At 37.9% G+C, this 21,254-nt stretch overlaps 1 protein-coding gene across 20 annotated transcripts in view; it reads left to right on the top strand.

Annotated features, from left to right (window-relative positions):
• The window catches only part of gab1 (GRB2-associated binding protein 1), a 61,788-nt gene extending 53,365 nt beyond the window's left edge, over positions 1–8,423 (top strand). For 10 of the 20 annotated variants that reach the window (XM_044113441.1, XM_044113445.1, XM_044113446.1 and 7 more), the window contains 5 exons: positions 2,265–2,358; positions 2,664–2,699; positions 2,787–2,910; positions 5,812–5,940; positions 6,022–8,423. In XM_044113441.1, coding sequence (XP_043969376.1) covers positions 2,265–2,358; positions 2,664–2,699; positions 2,787–2,910; positions 5,812–5,940; positions 6,022–6,180 — 542 coding nt within the window. In that variant the 3' untranslated portion in view covers positions 6,181–8,423. Of the gene's footprint in view, positions 1–2,264; positions 2,359–2,663; positions 2,700–2,786; positions 2,911–4,434; positions 4,511–5,811; positions 5,941–6,021 lie in introns of all 20 variants that reach the window. The other 10 variants (XM_044113442.1, XM_044113450.1, XM_044113449.1 and 7 more) reach the window with 2 other exon arrangements.
• Positions 8,424–21,254: the final 12,831 nt, after the last annotated feature.

Here is a 21,254-nt window from a genome sequence, read left to right as displayed (position 1 = left end):
GATAGCTCTGCAGGAGGAAATTGAACAAAGATATGATCTTAGAGAGGAAGCCATGCATGGACCATCATTTTCACTCACATGACTTTATATACATGGTTTCAATTCCAGCATAAGAGAGTCAGAGTAAAAATTTTATGATCTGATCATAACATCTGATTTACTTTAAAATTATTTAATCAAACTTACAAAAATATACTAATGTGTGAAATGGAAAAATTGATAACATTACAAAATAAATCTTAAGCAGAAGAAACAGACATTAGAACATCAAAGTTTGAGAACAGCAAGAGTTCTCACTTTGACATGAACTGTGTCTGTGTCTGATTTATTTTTGGTTATAACATGGAGTGAAGTTATTTGCACTGGGTCAAGTTTAGAGAAACTTTACTGCAAGAGTAGCGATACTTTAGAATATTTCTCAAGTCTATATGAAATATATGGTGCTGTAACGCAGTGGTCCCCAACCTTTTTATCACCGCGGAGGCTTGGCGATTTTACTATTGCCTGGGGGGACGGGTGGGGAGGAGCTCACATGACACAATTTTCCATTTTTTTTGTCCCGATTTTCCCCTAATGACAATCTTACAAGGTTCCGAGTTCTAAGATTTTCGCTTGTGGTAATCGTACGATTATCCTGTCTGTGTGGAACGTCGAACCGCTCCCATCTAAAATCAGGCATATTCAACATGTTTGATTGTCTTGGCCCTTTCATTGCAGCGTGTGGAGTTATCTCTGACGCAACCTGTTGAATGTGACAGGTAGCCAATCAGAAAGTGCGGTGACGTAAGCACAGGGGGTGGGACTGGAGGGGTCGGGGGATCCCAAACAGCTGACATGGCGCAACCGAGAGTCCCGGATTAGTGCATAGTGCAGCACATAGAGCGGCTACTCCCGCAGTCTTTTATCCAACGTTTTTTATTTTTGTTACGTCTTTTGTCACTTAAAATGAGTTCACAAATTATCACCATTGCTTCTACATCGTCGGACATGTTTGTTACTCTAAATTCACCTGTGGTATGTTGGGGTTTTACGGGATTTTCTTCTGGAATCGGGATGTTCATGAGTGAAATCGGTTCTTGTGTGGTGTGTTGCTCCTGCCGTGTGGCTGGACACACGAACCGATCAAACCTGTTGGACTTTTATCCGTTCTGTGTGGTCACAGAGGTTTGGAAAACCGGCCGACAATTCTTAAATCGTGCCGTGTGAACCAGACCTAAAACTCACGAGCTTCTATTCCTCTGTCTCGACCACTGCCCTAACGTGTCTATGGTCTCTATGGTAACGTTTACATTCATCCATCCATCCATCCATTTTCTGTTTACTCTTGTCCCTAATGGGGTCGGGAGGGTTGCTGGTGTCTATCTCCAGCTACGTTCCGGGCGAGAGGCGGGGTACACCCTGGACAGGTCGCCAGTCTGTCTCAGGTAACGTTTACATATCCCTTCAAAATAAGATACAGATGTTCCACAAATCGAACATTTATCTCTAAGTAGCGAAGCAGTTTGAAGGCTTCATTAGCGAGCTGGTCACCGCATATCATGCAGAGCGGGCTTGGAATCACCTTCCTGGATAAATCCATTCTCTTTTGTGGGCTCTAGTGTCCCTTATATGAAAGTAGGGTGACAGGAAAGGGGGAAGACGTCGCCGAGTCCGGGAGTCGTCGAGGACTCGAGGCCTCCAAACATGGGCGCGTTATCCCCTACGTCACCACGGCACGACCCTCATTTTGCTACTTGTGGGCTTTATGTTGGCGCGCAAGAGAATCCGGTTAAAGGATTTTCAAAATAAAAGTTCTTCCAGACTCACATAATACATAAAACGTAAATATTTAATTATTTATTGGTCCGTGGACCGGGGGTTGGGGACCACTGCTGTAACGTTCTCCTGAAAATACTTCTTAAAAAAAAGTTACTCAAGTAAATGTTATTGCTTACATTTACCCTCTACAAAGCTAATTCTAATGTATTGTAATTTGACATTTCTTTTTTATGATGACAAAAAAGAATAAAGTAATCTTTTAATGAATATGAATGCAATATTCATAGATTTATACTGTGATGCAGATTGCAGATAAATTGCACCTCTGCTCTAATTAAAAGGTTCTTCAACAGTGCTTTAGTTTAAGGCGTTGTACTATGATACATTTTACATTCCTCCACTATTTTATTCCTATTCCTGATGTGGGGAACTTCTACCATAGTGATGATTTTTGTTCTGGATTGATGAGGAGCAGGGACTCAAAGGCGTGAATTTGTTTGGTTTAGGAAGACCTGCACCATTAGAGATCAAACCACTACCAGAATGGGAGGAGCCCTGCACACCTGTCCGCTCACCTGTCACACGCTCATTTGCTAGAGAGTAAGTATCTAAGATGTTTGACATTAGGGGGTGTTTTTACATAGTTTTACATTTTGCTAACACCAAAGGGCATGTTCTCACTGCTCTGCTCTCCTCAGAGCCACTTTAACACCAAAACTTTAAGAAAACACTTTGTCCATCTTACTTTTTATGCTGCTAACACAAAATCCAGCTTCCATGAGTTAAACAGAGCCTAGTGAGAATGTGCCCTTTTATTTTAGAGGATCACTAAAGAAGTAAACTCTAACACTTCATACATTACTGTAGTTACTGTTTGACCAAAGTAGCGCTGTTCATACAAACAGGATCCTGGACCTGCCTCCAAGCTGCTTCACATTGAAGTCAGTCAGAGATGAGGTCTACTTTTGTGCTTTTATTTGGTGCATTTGCTTCAAAGTTGGTGTGTAAACATTGTAAATGCTGCCCAGTCTCTCTAGGTTTCCAATGCCGGCGAGACCCTCGTCAGTGCATAGCACGGCCTCCAGCACTGACTCCGAGGACATTGCAGAGAATTATGTAGAAATGGACCCTAATTTACCCACAGATGAACCAGTATGTAACACACATCTATTCTCTGAATCAAAAACATGCAGTAGAAGTTTTGCTTTAAATAAAATAAACTTTAATTATAAAATTTGCAGAAAATTTAGCTTTTTATTGTTTATATAATGGAGTAAACATAAAATAATGACCTCTGCAGATATTTTTTATGCCTGCACCATTAAAGCAGCTGAAATTTTAGACTTTGAGAATGAATTGCTACGTCAAAATATTTATAGAAAACATCAAGACATTAAGAAATGTATTTTCCCACATGGTAATAGTGAGTGTGGATAAAACACTGACTCCTGCAGATGGACTCCTCGCCACCTTGACTCTTGTCTGTGCAGTTTCCTCCTCTTCCTTCTTTACACTTTATTTTTCTTTTACTTTTACAAATATTTTCAATTATGAAGCAAAATGAAACCAAATATGAAATAATGCTGAGACATTCAGAGAATTACACCCAGTGCCTTGCATAAGTAAACAACTTTTCAATATTTCCATAATTTGTTGCATTACACCAACAAACTTCAATTATTTTATTTGGATTATGAGCTTTTTTATTTTATTTTATTTTAGTTTATTTCACGTGGAAGACCAACAAAGTGAAAAATAATAAATAGGTTCCAATATTTTTTTGTTGTTTTTTACAAACGGAAATTTAAAAATTGTGGCATGCATTTGTTTTCAGACCCTCGGAGTCAATAACCTCCAAAGTCATAAAATAATAAGGTATTATCAAAGTCATAGCTGAGTTATTGATGTAGATCTCTACTAACTTAGCAAATGTAACTTACGTTCAATCAGATTGGATGACTTAATTTTTTTGTCTTGACACAGATTCTCATTTTGATTAATGTCCAGAGTTTGAAGAGGCCTTTCTTTTTTTTTCTTTTTTTTTTTTACCCACACCTCTTCATGGGTATAAGTGTATCTTTCTGTGGAAACTATTTGAAAATATTTCACATGCTTTTGCAGAGCTTTTCTAAAATATTCTTAAGAAACGGGAACTGAGGAATTTGCTTACAGAATGCTATGAGACATTATTGACTGACATTTCCAGAGCAGCCAATCCAGGAATGACATTAATTTGTAAAAGAAATTATAACCGTGCATCATTGTCTTGTTCATCTCACAATTATTCACTACACTGTGTTGGCTTGAACTCCCAGTAACAGATTAAAGTTTGTGGTTTCAAAATGTGGAAAACTCTTAGGAAAAGAAGCACATTTTAAACACTCTAGAAGTTGATAACCATGCCTTAACATTACTGTTTTAGTTTTTGCTTTGCTATTCTCAGCCATTTCTTTGCTGTTAACAGTTTTTACTTGCTTTGAAACCGTTTGCTGTCTTGTTGCTCTTTCATCACTCAATTCATTTCCTCCCTTCTCTAGTTTCCCCACTTCCTCAGCTTCCTCCGGCTCTGGCTTCAACCATTTTCTTTATCCTGCATTCTTGGTCTTAACCATCTGCTTTTCTTTTTTTTTTCCCCCTTCGTTCTTTGCTACTTCCACCCCTTCTTACGTTCTGTAGAGAGGAGTCCTTCTACTGCACAGTCCCCATCACCCCTGTAAAGAGGGAGGTGGAGGAACTTGACACCATAGAGGAGGTGAGCAGGGTTAGACATGAATGGCTTGCCCTGTCAGAACACCAGAAGTTTTTTGGGGGGCTTTTCAGGTGTTGCAATCAGATCACAAAGTAATCTGCACAGATTTAGCCGTGCTGTCGTCACTTTCCAGTCAATGTGTCCAGGATACTGAGGAGTTTGGGGAAATTTTGTAAGGGTTTTTAGATATCTTCTACCACTTTCTTTAATAGTTATGTTCTGGTTTTGTCTCGCACTAGATCTAATGTTTCCACCGTACTTGTAGTGCAGAATTAACGCTACCTTTAGACCCAACATGTGTTTGAGTTGTCACAAAACCACAATTCTTTTTTTTTTGTTTTGTTTTATCAGTATAAATACACTGAATAAAAGACACATTCAACTGTTTTCTTACTTTCTGAAGTTAAATCCAAACAAACCTTTCTTGCATTAGGTTATTTAGAATGATCAAAATTATTGCTATTTGCTAAATGTCAGAAAACCTTTTTTGCCACTTCAAACATTAATTTGCCTGTGTAACAGGGAGCCTGGGTATTTTTAATTTAGCAAGATTTTGCAAAGTCCTGGAAAGGCCTAGACTTCCCAGCTGGGGTTTGATGATGGGGCGTTAAAAGGGACCTATTATGCAAAATTCACATTTTGGAAGTTTTTGTCCTTTCATTTTGGTATTCACTGTGTCTAAAACAGGCCAAGCTCTTAAAAACTCTGAAATAAATAAACAGTTACAATTCAGAAACCACTTGTTGCATTGTTGTTGTTTGTGTAGGAGGTTCTATTGCTGCTTTTCAGAGCTGTACAGTTGTATAATTGCTATCTGTTTGCAGCCATTTTTATGTGCAAGTTTAAATGTTAAGTTGGGGGGCGTGGCCAGCAGCAGCTTATTTGGATTTAAAGTGACAAGACACCCTAAAACAACTTCTTCTGAAAGGAGCTCAAAATAGGCAGACTAAAATCTCATTATCTAACAATGATTTTTGTGCACAAAAAAAAAACAACAACTATGTAATAAACATGCTTTGTGTAGCTCGTGGACCTATTCTAACGTGTTTAAGAAACCATAACAGGTTGCCTTTATTACCAGTAATACCTGAACTGGCACAGTAATTTATTGTTAAAATTGTGTCTTGATAAATCAGAACACCTTAAAAGTGAACAAACTGGCAACTTTGGTTTTGCACCAGTTATGTTTTGTTAAATGGAATGAATCCTAAAGAATTTTGGGTTTTGTGACAACACATTAGTTCATTTGGATTTGAGCTTTTACTTTGGCGAGGATAAAACCAAACTTGTCCCGGCTTCCGCAGATGATCAAGATGGCGGCACCATTGCCTGTAGATGGTGGGAGTAGTCCCATGGTGAAGCCCAAAGGAGATAAACAGGTGGAGTACTTGGATTTGGATCTTGAATCTGGCAAGTCTACCCCACCTCGGAAGGTAGGAGCACCCCACAACCACATGTTTTACTTTTTAGGAGCTTGCGTGTATTTATTTTCAGACCGCTTTGTGTTTTCTCAGATGAAAAACAATGGAACCGGCATTTCTGCATCAGACGAGCGTGTTGACTACGTGGTTGTGGACCAACAACGCACACAAGCCCTGAAGAGCACCAGGGAGGCATGGAATGAAGACCGCGTATTCACAGAGACAGATACTCTCTCCAAAGCACCCAAATGAGCCCGTTCCAGACCACCAACCCACCTTCTGAACCTCCAGGCTGCTGGACCTGGGATACTTTCCACAGAACGAGAGCCGGTGGCTCATCTGACGTCAGGCCCAGCAGAACGCGTGTCCGTCTGCTCGCGCGATGCGGGCCATGAATAAGCTTTATGCTGCATGAAAGCAGGCATGTGAACTGAACTCGTCTTTCTGGGGTTTGACTTAAACAGACTATGAACTCTAAACATTCACTGCCTTCGATGAGGATTAAGGGCTGTTTTTCCACTCGTCTGTCCCAACACCTGTTGGCTAATCCAGAGTAAACATTTCCTTTCGTTGTAAAGCTGTTGCTTTGAGGTGTAAATGAAATCCCATGACAACATAATCACGACTCCTTGCGAATGCAACTGTACTAAATAGCAGCGCAGGTTTAACAGTGTTGAATTTTTAGTTTCTGGTGTTTTTATCTGGGGGAGGTTTTATTCCACGCTATTTTTACTATTTTATGTACGCCAAATGTAGCGCTTTGCAAATATATTCACACTGGGAGAACCTTTCCACATCCTGTCAGGATAAACCACAGACTTGAAAGTATTTTTTATTTAGTTTTTATGTGGTAAACCGACATAAATTAGTGCATAATTGTGGAGCAGAAAGAAAATGAGCTTTTGATCTCTGCTGTCTCGTTTTCGACCTGGGAGTTTTGGAGGCTGGCCGTGTTTTGGTACTTTTGCAGCTGCACCATTATTAGTTGGAGCATTGAATAATGCTCATTAATGGGAAATTACACTATTATGTAATCCTTCAAACTTTTGACCTCTGAACCTCCTCTGATCTTCTCTAATAAACATCTTTAAATACAAATTTAGTTTTTCCTGATGGCAAGTTGTTGCTCTGGACGTGTCATGTACAGAAAATTGAGTGAGTTGAGCTTCTCAGTTTGATTCATTCCTTTGAGTAAAATGTCTGCCAAGTCAGTGTGCATGCAGCTGTGTTGTGTGAAAGTGTGGAGTCCAAATGCACGCCACACTTTTCAGATATTTTTATTTATTTTTTGTCTAAAAATATTTTTGAAAACCACATTCCGCTTCACAATTATGGATTACATCGTTGCAGTCTATTATACCAAACTCCAGTAAAATACCCTGCAATCTGTTGTTGCAATCTGACAAAATGTGAAAAGATTTAGACGTCTAGATATTTTTGCAAAGCATCGTAGATCCGATCAGCCTCACGTCAACTCCAAGCAGGATCCAGAGTTGATGCGTTAAACCCGGATCCCGTGTGATGGACCGATTCTTGGAATTCAAAGGCAGTCGAACATAACCAAGTGCTAAAAGCAAGCTTTAGATTTACTTAAGTTTTAATCACTGAATCCGATCAGATTTCCATTTGTTCTGTGTGTAGGAATGTTTCTGTCTGTTTCTGGAAGTGAAAAACTGTACAGAAGTGTTTTGTGTATATAAACAGGGAAAAAAGTGTCCTTTTTATTTGTATGAAATCTCCACCGTGTTTTTGACTCGAAGGTATTCGGATTCTGCAGGGTGGAATTCTTTACCGGTCTTCGATGGTTTTCAGGATTGTGATTTAATGAATGATGACTGAGTTTTTAAAGAGTGTGACAAGTTTTCTATAAGTTATGCAAAGGCATTACAGCGGGGTCACAGAGAGAAAATCAGGTACTTTTTTATATAACTGTACACTAATGCAACTTTCCTTCTCTAATTTATTTCTGGAGTAATTTCATCGTGTCGACGTCATGACCGGTTTTCGCTCAGTATTCTTGATTCAAATGGAGGAACGTTAGTTGGAGTTTAGTTTGACATCCGCTGAGAAATTAAGTCAGAAATCCATTTCTCCTTTCTCTTCTGCTCGTCTTTCTCCTCGTGAGTTTAATTTATTTTAAACTGAACTGGCACAACGTTTTGAGAAATTGATTGCCTCGACTAGATAGCTCTAAAACAGCTGAAATATTCTGCCTCCATACATCTGGCTTTACTAAGCCCATCATCATCTCTCCCTGAGAAACCCCAAGCATGTTGCTACCATAAAATCAAACCGTCGCTGTAAATAGTTTGCCATCAGCTGTATTAACACATATCTCTTAAAAGACCTACCTACAGAGTCATTTTCTTCTGACTTCCGTCTTTCCGGGTTGCAGGTTCTTTGTGATACAGGCTGCAGAACTGATGATGTTTTCTAACGAATCTCAAGTGAAAATAAAAAATTTGAAAACTGAACTAATAAAAACCATCATCTTACCTCTGGTTTGTCGTTTGTTTTTTTTAGCACAGCATTCAGTAAATATTAAATCTCTGCTTACTTTTCCTACTATAGGGCCCTTGATGTGATAGACCAAAACAGAGCAGTGCATACAGTTGACATAAATAAATTAAAACAAAAAACTTTTTTAGTTTTTTTCTCACAGTCTGAAGTAAAATCAGACTGATCAGTCTTGTTTCAGGTCAGTTAGAATGATTTCTATTAGTGAAATGCCACAACAATGAGAGAAAATGTCAGATTTATTAAAGCTTTAAAAATCAAAAGTTTACATACAATCCTCAGTATTTGCTACCATTGCCTTCCACACACCCTCTACATCAGGGGTCTCAAACTCCAGGCCTCGAGGGCCGCAGTCCTGCAGTTTTTAGATGTGCCACAGGTTCAAAACACTGGAATGGAATGGTTTAATTACCTCCACCTTGTGTAGATCAGTTCTCCAGAGCCTTAATTATTCTATTCAGGTGTGCTGCAGCAGAGGCACATCTAAAAGTTGCAGGACTGTGGCCCTCGAGGCCTGGAGTTTGAGACCCCTGCTTTAGATGTTGCGTCAATATTTCCACATAATCTTTCGTCATGACATCTATTGTGTGAAGTGCACCAGTTCCTCCTGCAGCAAAACAGTCCCACAACATGAGGCTGCCACCCCCATACTTCACAGTTGATAGTTTAAATAGTAATTGCTAATCTAATAGTTTCTTTTTGCTTTATAGAAATGAAAATTTGAAAAGATCCTGACTCAATATTTTGATACTTTCACTAAAGACATATATTAGTCAAAGCTGTAGCAAGAAAATATACCTTAATTTCTTTAATGTCACACTGACTTATGTTAAAAGGGTGATTTTATGTTTTTTTATGTAAGTGGGATTTACTGCCACTGATTTAGTTGTCAGTTAATTATTTATATATAGAGAAAATGAACCAACCTACCAAACAACAAATAAGATTGAATCTGTTTAAATAAACCTCTAGTGTAGTTTCACTTACCTTACACTTTCTTGCAGTTGTTGCAGGGCAATAAACAGATTTCCGTCTCTTTAGACTTTAAAGCACATTCCTATATTAAAATCTCACGTTTGGTTCAATATTTTGCTAGAATTTGAAATGATTCCCTGGCTGACCACTGGATGGAGCTGTTGCTTGTTGTTTCCGGTTTGCCTCCTCTGTTCTCTTCCTCACGGCCGTTCAGCGCTGAGTTATTCCCACCTCCTTCAGTCTAAATGTTTTTCAGAAACGATAATTACCAATGTTGTTTACTTTAAGTGTTCAACGGGCATAATTGCATTTTAAAGCAGGCAACCTGGTAAAAAAAAAAAAAAAAAAAACCCGCTTCATTTTTCATTTATTCTTTTCACCAGGAGTCATGCATTTCTGCTGGAATATTATTCATCTGATTAATACTTCCTAACATAATTTAAATAAGAATAACATTAAAAAACCTCCAGATTGTGCTGCTGGAAATTGACTAGGGCTGAAACAATTAATCGAATTAACTGGAATAATCAATTTTTGAAATAATTGTCAATGAAGTGACATTTTTAGCTTCACCTGCAGTCAAATTCAGTTAAGAAAATCTCCTATTAAGCAACTTTTCATACCAATTTGTTTATCCAAAAAATAACCAACAAATGGTATTTTTAGTTGCATGCTGATCAGGCCTTCCAAAACGAGAATGCTGTAATTTCATTTTAGACAATATCCATCCATCCATCCATTTTCTGAACACCCTTCGTCCGTAATGGGTTCGGGAGGGTTGCTGGTTCCTCTCCAGCTGCGTCCCGGGCGAGAGGCGGGGTTCACGCTGGACAGGTCGCCAGTCCGTCGCAGCATTTTAGACAATAATTTTTAAAAATTATTATTCAAGAGTAATTTATTTATTTGCATCTTTTAATTTATTTCAAATATTATGGAAAAAAGGTTTAAGTGGCTGAATAAAAATCTGGAAATGAGCCATTTTTTAAAAATCTGAGTAATCAATTAAACATCAAAAATAATCCATAGAATAATAATTACTAAAATAATTGTTAGTTGTAGCCCTATAATTGACACCTGTTCCTTTAAGGAAATTATCTTGTTTTATTTTAAAAAAATAAAGATTTTTGTCAATTTCTTGCCTTTTGCTTGATCAATAACTCCCTCTACTGGCTAATTATCAAGGATTTATGGATAAAACCCACCATAATAATCGCATATAATCCTAGGAATCTTTTGTACTCAGCACAATGAGGTATGGCCATGCATCCTATGTAAATCTGCCATTTCCTTACACTATAAGCATGAATCCTCCTAATCACTCTGCAAACACCTCCATTAATGAAAATGTCACGTTTACCTTGGTGTTGTGCTGTAATTGCAGCTGTGCGTGCGGCCGGTTGTAAATGTTACTTCGCGCTTTGTTCATCTGAAACTTGAAATTTTTTTACGCACGTAACATTTTCATTTCAAACTTTCACGTTTTTCGCTGCTTTTACTGCCAAATGCATTGGAATTAGATTGCTTCTAATGTCATCATCTGCTTTCACGCAAAGGGTCCAACTGTTAAAACCACGGCTATTTTTACCTGATTCTTGACCGCCAGGATACGACGTGCATCCTGTTCCCCACCGGCTAACATTTTATCTAGATTGCTTCTTGCACTTAAGAACTCGTGATTCACTCATCCAAAGTGTGAGGAAACATCCCCACCTCTCCAACAGTAATGACTTAAATTCCAAGTCATTACTACATGCTGTTAGAGCCCTGCCAGCTCTTCTGTTTGTCATGCTTTTAGGCAAATGCAAAGCGTTTGGGAGACGCGTCAACAGCTTTTACTCACTGAAAACCTTTAAGCAGTTGTCTTGTAGAAGAATGAGCATCTCAATTGCTCTGTGCGTGTGTGACAGCAAAGAGATGCTGAGCATTAAAACCCAGTTTGAGCCTGTCTGATTGCTGCGTGCATAAAGTGGTGCTACTTTGTACTTTCCAGTCTACATGCGGACAGTATAGATCACATGATTTACATAATTTACACATGCATAAACATGCCGGATAGAAATTATCCTTAAGCCATATTTATGGCGCCCCCTCTGATGCTACAGGCGCCCTTTTTCTTTTTCGCCTGTAGCCCACACCCATTGCAGACAGAAAAAAAAGGTAATAAATTTCTGCCCCCCAGAAAAGAAAAAAATTCAGAAATTTGAGATTAATCTGGAAATGTCTGAGTTTCAAAAGTTGGAAATTTGCTACAAAAATATTATTAATCTCAAAATTTTAAAAGAAAAAACCCTGGAAATTTCAGTGGCAAAAGTAAAAATAAATAAATAAAATACTTGGAAATTTCTGAGTTTCTGAATTTGTTATTTTTTTTTTAAGTTGAAAGAAAGATGTTTTTTTTCTTGACAATTTCAGAGATTAATCCCAAATCTCCAAAATTTCCTTTTTTTTCTAGAAAAGATTTGAGAATTATTTCAAAATTCCTGAGGTTTTTGGCTGAAATTTAACTCTTCTTTTTGTATATCTGCAGTGGCCTCAATACATCATGGCACAAGGTGGTGGGTATCTGGTGTTGCAGACCGGTTAGCCTCTCTGCACCATCTTTGGCTCTGTCTGAGTAACGGAGCACAGAAAGAAAGAAAGAAAGAGATGATGAAGAAGAGAGGCAGGGAGTCTCTGGCTTCTTAACAGGGCCAGCAGAATAATTATGAGGCAAGCTGAGAGCTTTTCCAGGGCAGAAGGGAGCCAGTCAGCTTTATTGGGTGGAGCTTTGACATCTGTCTGGACTGATGGGAGCAGGCTTTAGGGTGCTGTGTCTTATGGGGCTTGTAACAGTTGTACACATGTTCAGGGGTGTTTGGCGTATGCTCTGGGCTAATTGTGGACGGGAGTGTTCGCAGAAAAAACTGGAGGGAGTTCAGAAAATACTGGAATATGGATATTTATTTATACCATTAGTCTGAATGAAAAGGCAGCACTGTATGTTTATTTTTTCCAGACTGAAAGAAGTTTTCCTCTAAAAGTTAATGCAGGGGTGCAAATGTTGCAAATCAAAATACTTTTACACTGGAAGAAAGAACAGTGAAACTTAAAGAAGAACTAAATTAGTTATTCTAAAGGTCAAAGGTGGAGCAGGTGGCGTCACTGTTACCTTACATCAAGAAAGTCCTGAATTCAAATCCAAGCCTGTGGAGTTTGGGTTCTCTCTGAGTACTCCAGATTCACCCACATCCTCTCTAAATATTCTTATGCATAACTTTGCTTGAGGTTATGGAAACTGAACAAAATCTTGCCCAGATTCTGTATTTTAGTGAGATGTTTATAATGTGATAGCTGAATTTTTATATGCCATTGGCTCCCATAAAATATGCATTACAAATGTAATTAACATTGCAATTTGATTTCTATGAGTAATCTATATTTACCAAAAATCTGCCAAACTGTCTTTATGAGTTAAAAAAAGAGAAACCTTCAAACATCTTTGCATAACATTGATCATAATCAACACCGCTATCAATTTCTGACACTCCCAGATTTGTCTCATTTATCTAACGAAACGCCTTTACACACAAAAACACACCTGCAATCCTCCCAATAGAAACACTAAAATAGGAGCCGTTTGTATCTGCAGCTGAATCAAAACTGGTATTTAGTCTCCTGCGGGCTGTTGGAAATCAAAGTGCAGCCAATCAGACGCATGTCATTACAGTGCATTTCCTGGCAGGCCTGCATCGAGCTCCACCATATCTGCCACTCGGGCTGATCTTCCAGCCTTTGCAGCTGCTTGTTAAATTGTTCTCATCCAATCAACCTCTCATGTGGTCCACCATTTATCTGCAGCCCCTCTTTGTCTTGTTACTCTCCAGCTTTCTTCCCTCTGTCCCTGTTTCAGACCTCTAATTATATTAAAGGCCAATCCCCCCAAACTCCAACTCCTCAACATAACATCAGTGCTCACAGAGTCCAGGTCCATGACTTTTCTTTTTTGTTCTGTTCAGTCAGAAATCAATGTTTTCTCTTTGTCCAGCTCCTCTGGCAGCTACCCAGCGTTGTTTAATTATTAGACCTGGATAAGCCTGACAGGAAAACAATGCAGATCAACAAGTCAAGAGCAGCGTAGGTTTCCTATTAATTTATTTCCTATTCAGTCCAAGAAATAGACTCAAACTAAGCTTAACAGCTTGTCCCCATGAAAACACGCTAACATAACTGAACTTATAATAAAGCCATTGCAGCAATACCAATGTATCTGCCTTAAATTTCACTAAGTTGGTCAAAAACTTAATCTTGTATTAATAGTAACAAATGCATTTTTACAATTTATTTCATCAGAATTTTTGAAGAGTACGAGCAGCCATCTGTTACCAGAACGTTTTGGTCTTTTTTCTTGTGCAAATATTTAAGTACACTCAAAATAAGACAAAACTAACTTATAGGTAACCTTTTCTCAAGATATTGGAACTTGTTTTATATTGATTTTTCATTCATATCACTGGCAGATTATTTCACTTATAACATGGTAAAAATGTCTTGTCATAAGTGAAATAATCATCCAGTAGAACTAATACTTTTACATAAATATAGATGAATCATTGACTTTAAACAAACTCCTATATTTTGCTGACAAGTTACTTGTAAGTTGGATTTGTCTCGTTTCAAGTGTACTTAAATATTTGCACTAGAAACTACACAAAAATACTTGATCAGACTTTGTGTTTTTGTAGTGTGTGTGTTTGAGAAGACAGAGCTCCACCCAAAACCCCCGAAGGAAAATGTCCAGCCAGCAGTTTGTGACTGCATGCTCAAGTCCAATGATTCAAAACGCACCAGGAAGTCGACCTCTGACAGTAAAGGTTCCCAGGTGGCCTAGTCAAACTCTAGACTTACATTTCACTGGCATCCTGTGTTATGATGCTGTATGTGTTTGAAAATCATCTTTTTTGACTGAAATGAAGCAATTCTGCAAGATTTCTGCACAGCAATCTAAAACACTGATGAGCAGATTTTACTAACACTTGTTGGTAATTGTTGCCACCCAGATTGGCAGAACATATTAGTGGGTTTAGATTGGAATTAGATTTCTACATATTATTAGAATAGTTTTGGTATCTCTTTTCCCCATAGGAGTATCATTTAAGAAATGAATTTTGTTTTGATTGAACTCTTTGATATAAAAATCAGTTTGATGATCAGAGAAAGAAAAAATACTTTTTCGTTGTCATAATTCCGTATTTTTTTTCCAGAGGTTGAATATTGTTTCACAGCCTCTTCACGCTGTTTAAATATTTTACTGTACATGATGAAGAAAGCATGTTTTCTAGATTAAAGTCACCCATCGCTCTGTCCGTCGGCATGTGCATGTTCCAAGTGCTCAGTGGCAACATGGCCTCCACTGCCATGTTTTTGAAATTATACTTCATATCCTGCCTCCTGGCAACAGGCCACAGGGAGGGAAAAAAAACGATTCTGAAACCTTCTCTCCTTCCCCTCGGCTCCAAAGCTGTCTCTAATCAGATTTAGCAAAGGTGTGAGGATTGGGCTTTTGTGTGAGGCTGCAATGTCATCAGCAGATATTTGGAGTAGTAAAACCATTAGAGCCAAGGTAAGAGAGGTGATTGTATTTAGGAAGCAGAACTGAACATAAAACTATAATTCAGCCTGTGATTTTCATCATTGCCATTTCAGTTTCGCTGCATTTACTGCACATTGGTACAGGTTCATTAACTTAGCTGATGATTAGTGTTTTAGTGAGAATAAAACTGCACATTATGTTGCTCCAGTTACTAACTTCGCACTATATAATGAGGTACTATTAATTTTTAATAGCTTAAGGAGTTTGCCTCAAGATGATGCTAAATTTATCCCTTCTGATAATGCACTATCATAACAGCAGTTATTCCAGGCACCACAGGTCTAAACGTTGCCTAGGAGTTCAGTGTTTCATGAAAAAGATTTGCTTACCCCTCAGCTTAACTAATCCCAGAAGAAGGTGAACCTTGAAGCTGCGCATTTTGATGTCCCAGGCTTTGATTCATAGCCTCCAGAGGACTGCTAGCGTTTTTATCCACAGACCTGAGGTTTGGTCCTGCAGTCTGCTCTGGGGTGTGTCTGGATTTGTTTCTGCCTCTGTCGCCACTTTTTGCTTTGTGAAGCGTCAGCTGTTCATCTCTGCAGCTGCTTGTCCTACACAGCATCTTAAGAAAAGCTTTCCGGGCTGACAGCGTGTCAGCAGGGCTTGTGTCGCACCGTGGCCAGGAGAAAATCTCACTCAGGATGTTTATTAACTTACTGCAAATGCTTATCTGAGGAGCATAGTAAGTACAAGCAGCAGCAAGAATTTGAACGTGAAGGGAAAATAATTCAGCTGCTGTAAGCAAGACAATAGGTTGGCGTGTAATTTAGTAACAAATCTTATTATGCTGATTTAAAATTAGCTTTTATTAAGATGTAGCTAGAGGGGGAAAAGTGCATGGTTTTCAGATTTTGTTTTTTGCAAAGGTGAAGTGTTTGTAATTACTTAACAGCAACCGTTTACCGTAGAAACTAAAATCCGCAACATGTACTCTGTAAATTATGCAAATATTCCCAAGTATTTTCTCTAGTTTCTCTTGCAAATATCTTAGTACACTTAAAATAAAACAGAACCAACTTACAAGTCACTTTTCAGGTAAATATAGAAATCTTTAAAAGTCAATAATTTCTTACTACTGATTGAAAAAGTACACGTCATTGTGACTCTGTGATTTTGGCTCATGTGGCAAAAAGTTTGGACATCCCTGGTCTAGATCAAAGCATGAACACGTGTTTTTATGGCCCAGTCAAAGTCCAAGTGTACTGTGTGTTTTTCCTCCCCTGTGTTGGATAAAAAGCATTGAAACAAAACATAGCTGACTGTGAGAAACAGTTTGATAAAGTGGATTCTTCCTCCTCAAATATCTCCTGTTAGAAGCCATGTAGGATTGCTTTTAGCCTTTACTTACCATTCACTCTTGTTCACCACAGATCATTATAATTGGAATTAAGAAACTTTGTACTTTGTAACTTGAACACCCCGGCTGAAAAGCTGGCACCTCATCAGATATGAGTGGCCTCATATCTGATGAAGTGAAGTGTTTTTAACAGGCCTCTGCTGCTGAGGGACACTTGACAGGAAGCATGGCTCAGTGCATCTGGCCTCTGTTCCCCCAATGAAAGCAGTTATCCATCTGTGTAATAGGCCTTGTCATAGTTTACCAAGAATCAGCATTTTGCTTTGAGATCAGGCGGCATTTGCAACCGAATGGGCCACAGAGAAGCTGTGCAGCCCAACGAGGGAAGCAGGAAGGCGTTGATGCACAGCAATACCCTGACAGTCCCGTTCTCGTTCACTTTCCACCATCAGGGCTTTAAATGCTTCGCCGAATGATATCTGCACACGTTCATTTATCCATCCTTCACATTCACTCTATATGTTTACCAAACATATGCAGTATCATATTGGATATCAGCAGAGTTGGACACATTTATTCAATTGCAGTTAGTTTAGCAATGTTCTGAAAATATGTACTTTTATAAGTATTTTTACTGTGCTGCACTTCTTACTTTTACTTGAGTAATATTATGATGAAGTATTTCTACTCTGAGTAAAATTTCTGGATTTTCTAACTTCACTGAGTAAAAAACAAACATGTTTTATTCAAAACTTCACCAGACAGACCTGCAGTTTTTGTTAAGGTCTCAAAGTCTCTGAAGTTTTTTATTGAAATAAACCAATTTGGAAAAATTTATTTTTCCTGATTTTGTTATTTACGTATTTGTTAATTTTGGTCCTTAAAATACCAAAATTTCCACTAAACATTATATTTTAGTCCATCTGATCATGTAATTTATAAAATTAAATGGTTAATAATTTAATCAGTTACTTGCGTAGACTTTCTACGAGATACTTTTTTACTTTTACTTGAGTTATTTCTTTATTTCTACTTTTTAATTTTACTTTATTAAAATTATGTTGAAGCAGAGCTACTCTTGCTTCAGTACTCTCCCCACCTCTGTTGGACCGCCTGGTGCTTCATTGTGGCTGTTAGTGATCATGTTTGCTTTTAGCCACTAAACAAAGGAGAGACTAAATGAGAGATGATGATAAATAGCTGAGAAGACCTCTGATAAAATTTGCCCCTCTCACTTCTGAGACGATGGTTTTGCCCCTGACTGAAGAGATGACACTAAATCAGTTTCTTAGGTTGATATGCACTGGAACAGAACCTGAAACTAATTGGCCTCTTGGACCAATTTCATGTTTTACCGTGAGAGTTTTACTTGAGCAATAAATTAAAAATAAGAGATAAGATCATAACCTCTAATAGGTGGAAGCTCACCAATTCTCTAAATAAAAATGAACATTGATATTTACAGAATTTACTCACATGCTAAATGTTTAAATTTATTTTTTAATTTCTGTAGCAAATAAAGAAATCTGTCCTTTCTGACTTCAGAAGTTAATGTCCTGATCTGTTGGACTTTGAGGTCAGGTTTGTCACATTTATCTGAAGTTTTCTTGAGTGTTTTTCTCTGGTTAAAGATAATTTTACTGAGCCCTTCGATTTCCTATGTTCACTACTTTAATTTGTCATCCATGTGTTTACTTGGTTGTAATTCCCCCAGTTAGGCTGCAACCATCTCAGCTGTTCCCATTTGGTTAATCAGTCTCACCTGTTTCCTCTCCACTGATCACCTCCTCAGTATTTATCTTCCTCGTTGTTCTCATTTGTTGTTGAAGTCTCGAATTGCAATCCCGGTTGAGATGCTGACGCCTTGCTGATTTTTCTTTTGTAGTTTGTTTTCCTCCAGCTTTATTCTATTGTAATGATTCATGGATGATATTTTAAAACTCTTTAGCCAGTTTGCACAAAATACTTTTAAACATAAAATCTTCCTATGATTCATAAAAAGTGGCAATTTTAGATCATTCTTTTTTCTTCTGCATCTTTCCATGAACATAAAATTACAGTTCTGAGTGCAACAGAAAAATTGAACACAAGTTGATAATTGTATCATTTTTTTGGCAGAAAAATCACCACCTCTTTCTTCCCAAAGGATGGAAAAAAAAACTCCTTTTGGCAAGAAAAGGAGTTTTCTTAATTAATGGCTGAAAAATAATTCAGCCATTATTTTATGCAGCTGATGATATGGACTTTTGAGGGCACTTTATAAAAATGAATAAAAACAGAAAAGCATGTCTTCTTCTGGATGCCATTTGCTGCTGGACTTCAATGGTGTTGTAATCACCCAGAACAAATAAATGCTTCCTTTCATACGTTCTTTATAGAAAACCTTCCGTCGTGATTCCCATCGTTATATTAATAAGTTGGGATGAGTTCTGATGAGGCTCATTTAGTATCTTTTGAAAGTAACAACCTTTAAGCAAACACCTTTCACTGCATCACGTTTTGGCAATAAAAAATGTTTGATGTAATATTTTAATCTTTGTCATGTTTTTATTAGCTGCAAGTAAAAAATCACCACAGTTAGCAGGAATAAAGGCTTGAAAACATGAAAACATATTTACTTGGTGAATTTAATTAGTGAAGCAAATTAATATTTCAATAATATTTTAATTTATTGAAATATAAATCTTCAGCTATAGTTGCAATAGTTTCCCTTTAAATAAAGATATACACATGAATTCCCACAGATCTATTTCATATTTATTTCATCTTCATTTTATGTTTAACTGAATTGTATGGATCAACCAGTCTTCTTTTAAAAGCCATTGATTGTTTTAAATTTTTTATGAAGCTAAATCTTCATAAATGAGACCAACATGTTCATTTCAAGGCTGCAGCTTCACTGTGTCTCATGACCTGTCTGCCCACAGACTCCCACCTTTTATCAAGGCCAACAGCCAAAGGTTAAGAAGGCAAACCCTTTGTGTGTTTTTTTTTATTTGCAGTCTGCAGGCATGCAGTATGTGAGGTGAATACATAGATTTCCTGAGTCAATGTTTTGGCCTGGAAAAAGATAATTAAATCAATTAGTTGGACATTGTTTTACAAAGAATTGCTTGTTTTAGAGTTCAATGTGTCACCAGGGTTTCCAAGAGCACAAGTCTGAGGAACTGACCCATAGCGACTTCCAGCAGGTCTACTGAAGAAGAGAACAAGTTTCAGACATTTGGCTTCCCATTTTGTCCAAGTTGGTGCTTTGAGAGCCGAAACTGGAGGGAGAAAATCAGGCTGGGTTAAAGTAAACATGGTGCATTATCAGAGTTTGGCTGATGTGTTAAGAAGTAGATAAGGATGCAACCATTTAAGAGTTAGTGACCTCAGACATTATCCTTAACTGTTGGATTTGTGCAAAGTTCGGGATTTATATTCAAAGTAAAGCAGGAAGAATGCAGAAAATCACATTACGTTTTTTTCTTTCTTTTTTCACAGAGATTATTCTCAACCTTGTGGGCTTCTATTGAAACATTTATTTAAGCTCATAAAGATTTTTATTTTAAACTGTGGTATAAGAGGTCAGAAAGAGCTGCGCTGCTTTATAGACTGCTAAACACATCATGTAGCGCTGGTGCTATCTGAAAATATTGGCTGCCAGATCAGACCTGTGAAGTTTCAAGACAAGAATATGTTAACGTTTGCATTTTTCTGTCTCCCCGGACTGGCACGCCTTTTAAAACTGGAGTCGTTCCAGTCGTCGTGACAATGACGGTGATTTATCCGAGCAGAGAGAGAAGAAGCAGGACAGAGGCTATACTTCTCTCTGAAGCTTTCCATTTGGTAAATGATGCTTCGCTGCTCACTTTCTCTCTGTTGACATGAGCTTGAAGAAGTGTGGCATCGCTGCACGGTGGATGCCACACCGCGTCTGCAGACATAAATGATACAACAGTCAATACTTTCAGCACATAATGGGGCTGTTCTTCAACAGTTTACCTAACGTCTGCATGAAGCATGGTTTATATAAAACAGAAGAATGAATAAACACTTCATAATCAATTCAAAGACAAGTCAGTGATTTATCAAATAAAGCAAATCAAGACATTTCTTTTCTTGGTATTCCTGTTTGTCTAAAGGTTTATTGATGAACCATTCTGGAGTTCAACAAGTTGAAAATATTATTTCCAATAACTTCGGGCCATTATCATTTAAATGTCTCAGAAAAACTATTGGGACTGTCTTTTTAGACTTTTAAATAGATTTTTTTGTGGTTTAATTTCATAATAAAAGCCTTTAGAGATTACAGTGGATCTCTGGGATCGGTGGAGCTTTAGTACCACAACAGTCCATAAATCAAGATCCTCTCTAAAAACATTTCTATCTGCCTGTTTTAATATTTTAAACACAAAATGCATTTTAAAATGCATTAAAACACACAGTGGGAGCCATATTAGTCTTCCACTAATAATTTGGAGGTAAAATTGACAAATTCTGAACCACAAATACACTGGAGTCTGCTGTATTAAGGTTTATTTTTATTTATTTAGAACCAAATTAGTCTCTACAGGATCTTTTTTTGTCTCAAGTCAGTTAACAATTAACAATCAACAATTAACGGTTCAAATTAAACTTGTGTTGTAATTGTTGGAAACATTTAAGACAAAAACATATCTTTGGCAGGACGAATAAAACATAAAATTATGTCCCAGCAAAATAACTTCCCAGCCCTTTTCCAGCAGCCTTGCCCTCATCATGGCTTCCTGCAGCTCAGATGCTTTAAAACCTTCCTGTCTGCCGTCTCTTCGCCGTCCAGCACCGATCTCCGTATCCACACTACCTACATGTGGCTCTTCCTGAGAACCGTTTTCTTTTCCTTGCGCTGTGATGCAGAGAAGGCGCTCATGGCTGCCATGCCGC

Source organism: Gambusia affinis, linkage group LG04 (genome assembly GCF_019740435.1).
Source record: "Gambusia affinis linkage group LG04, SWU_Gaff_1.0, whole genome shotgun sequence".
Classification (NCBI taxonomy): domain Eukaryota; kingdom Metazoa; phylum Chordata; class Actinopteri; order Cyprinodontiformes; family Poeciliidae; genus Gambusia; species Gambusia affinis.
This window is presented reverse-complemented; position numbering and strand designations above follow the sequence as displayed.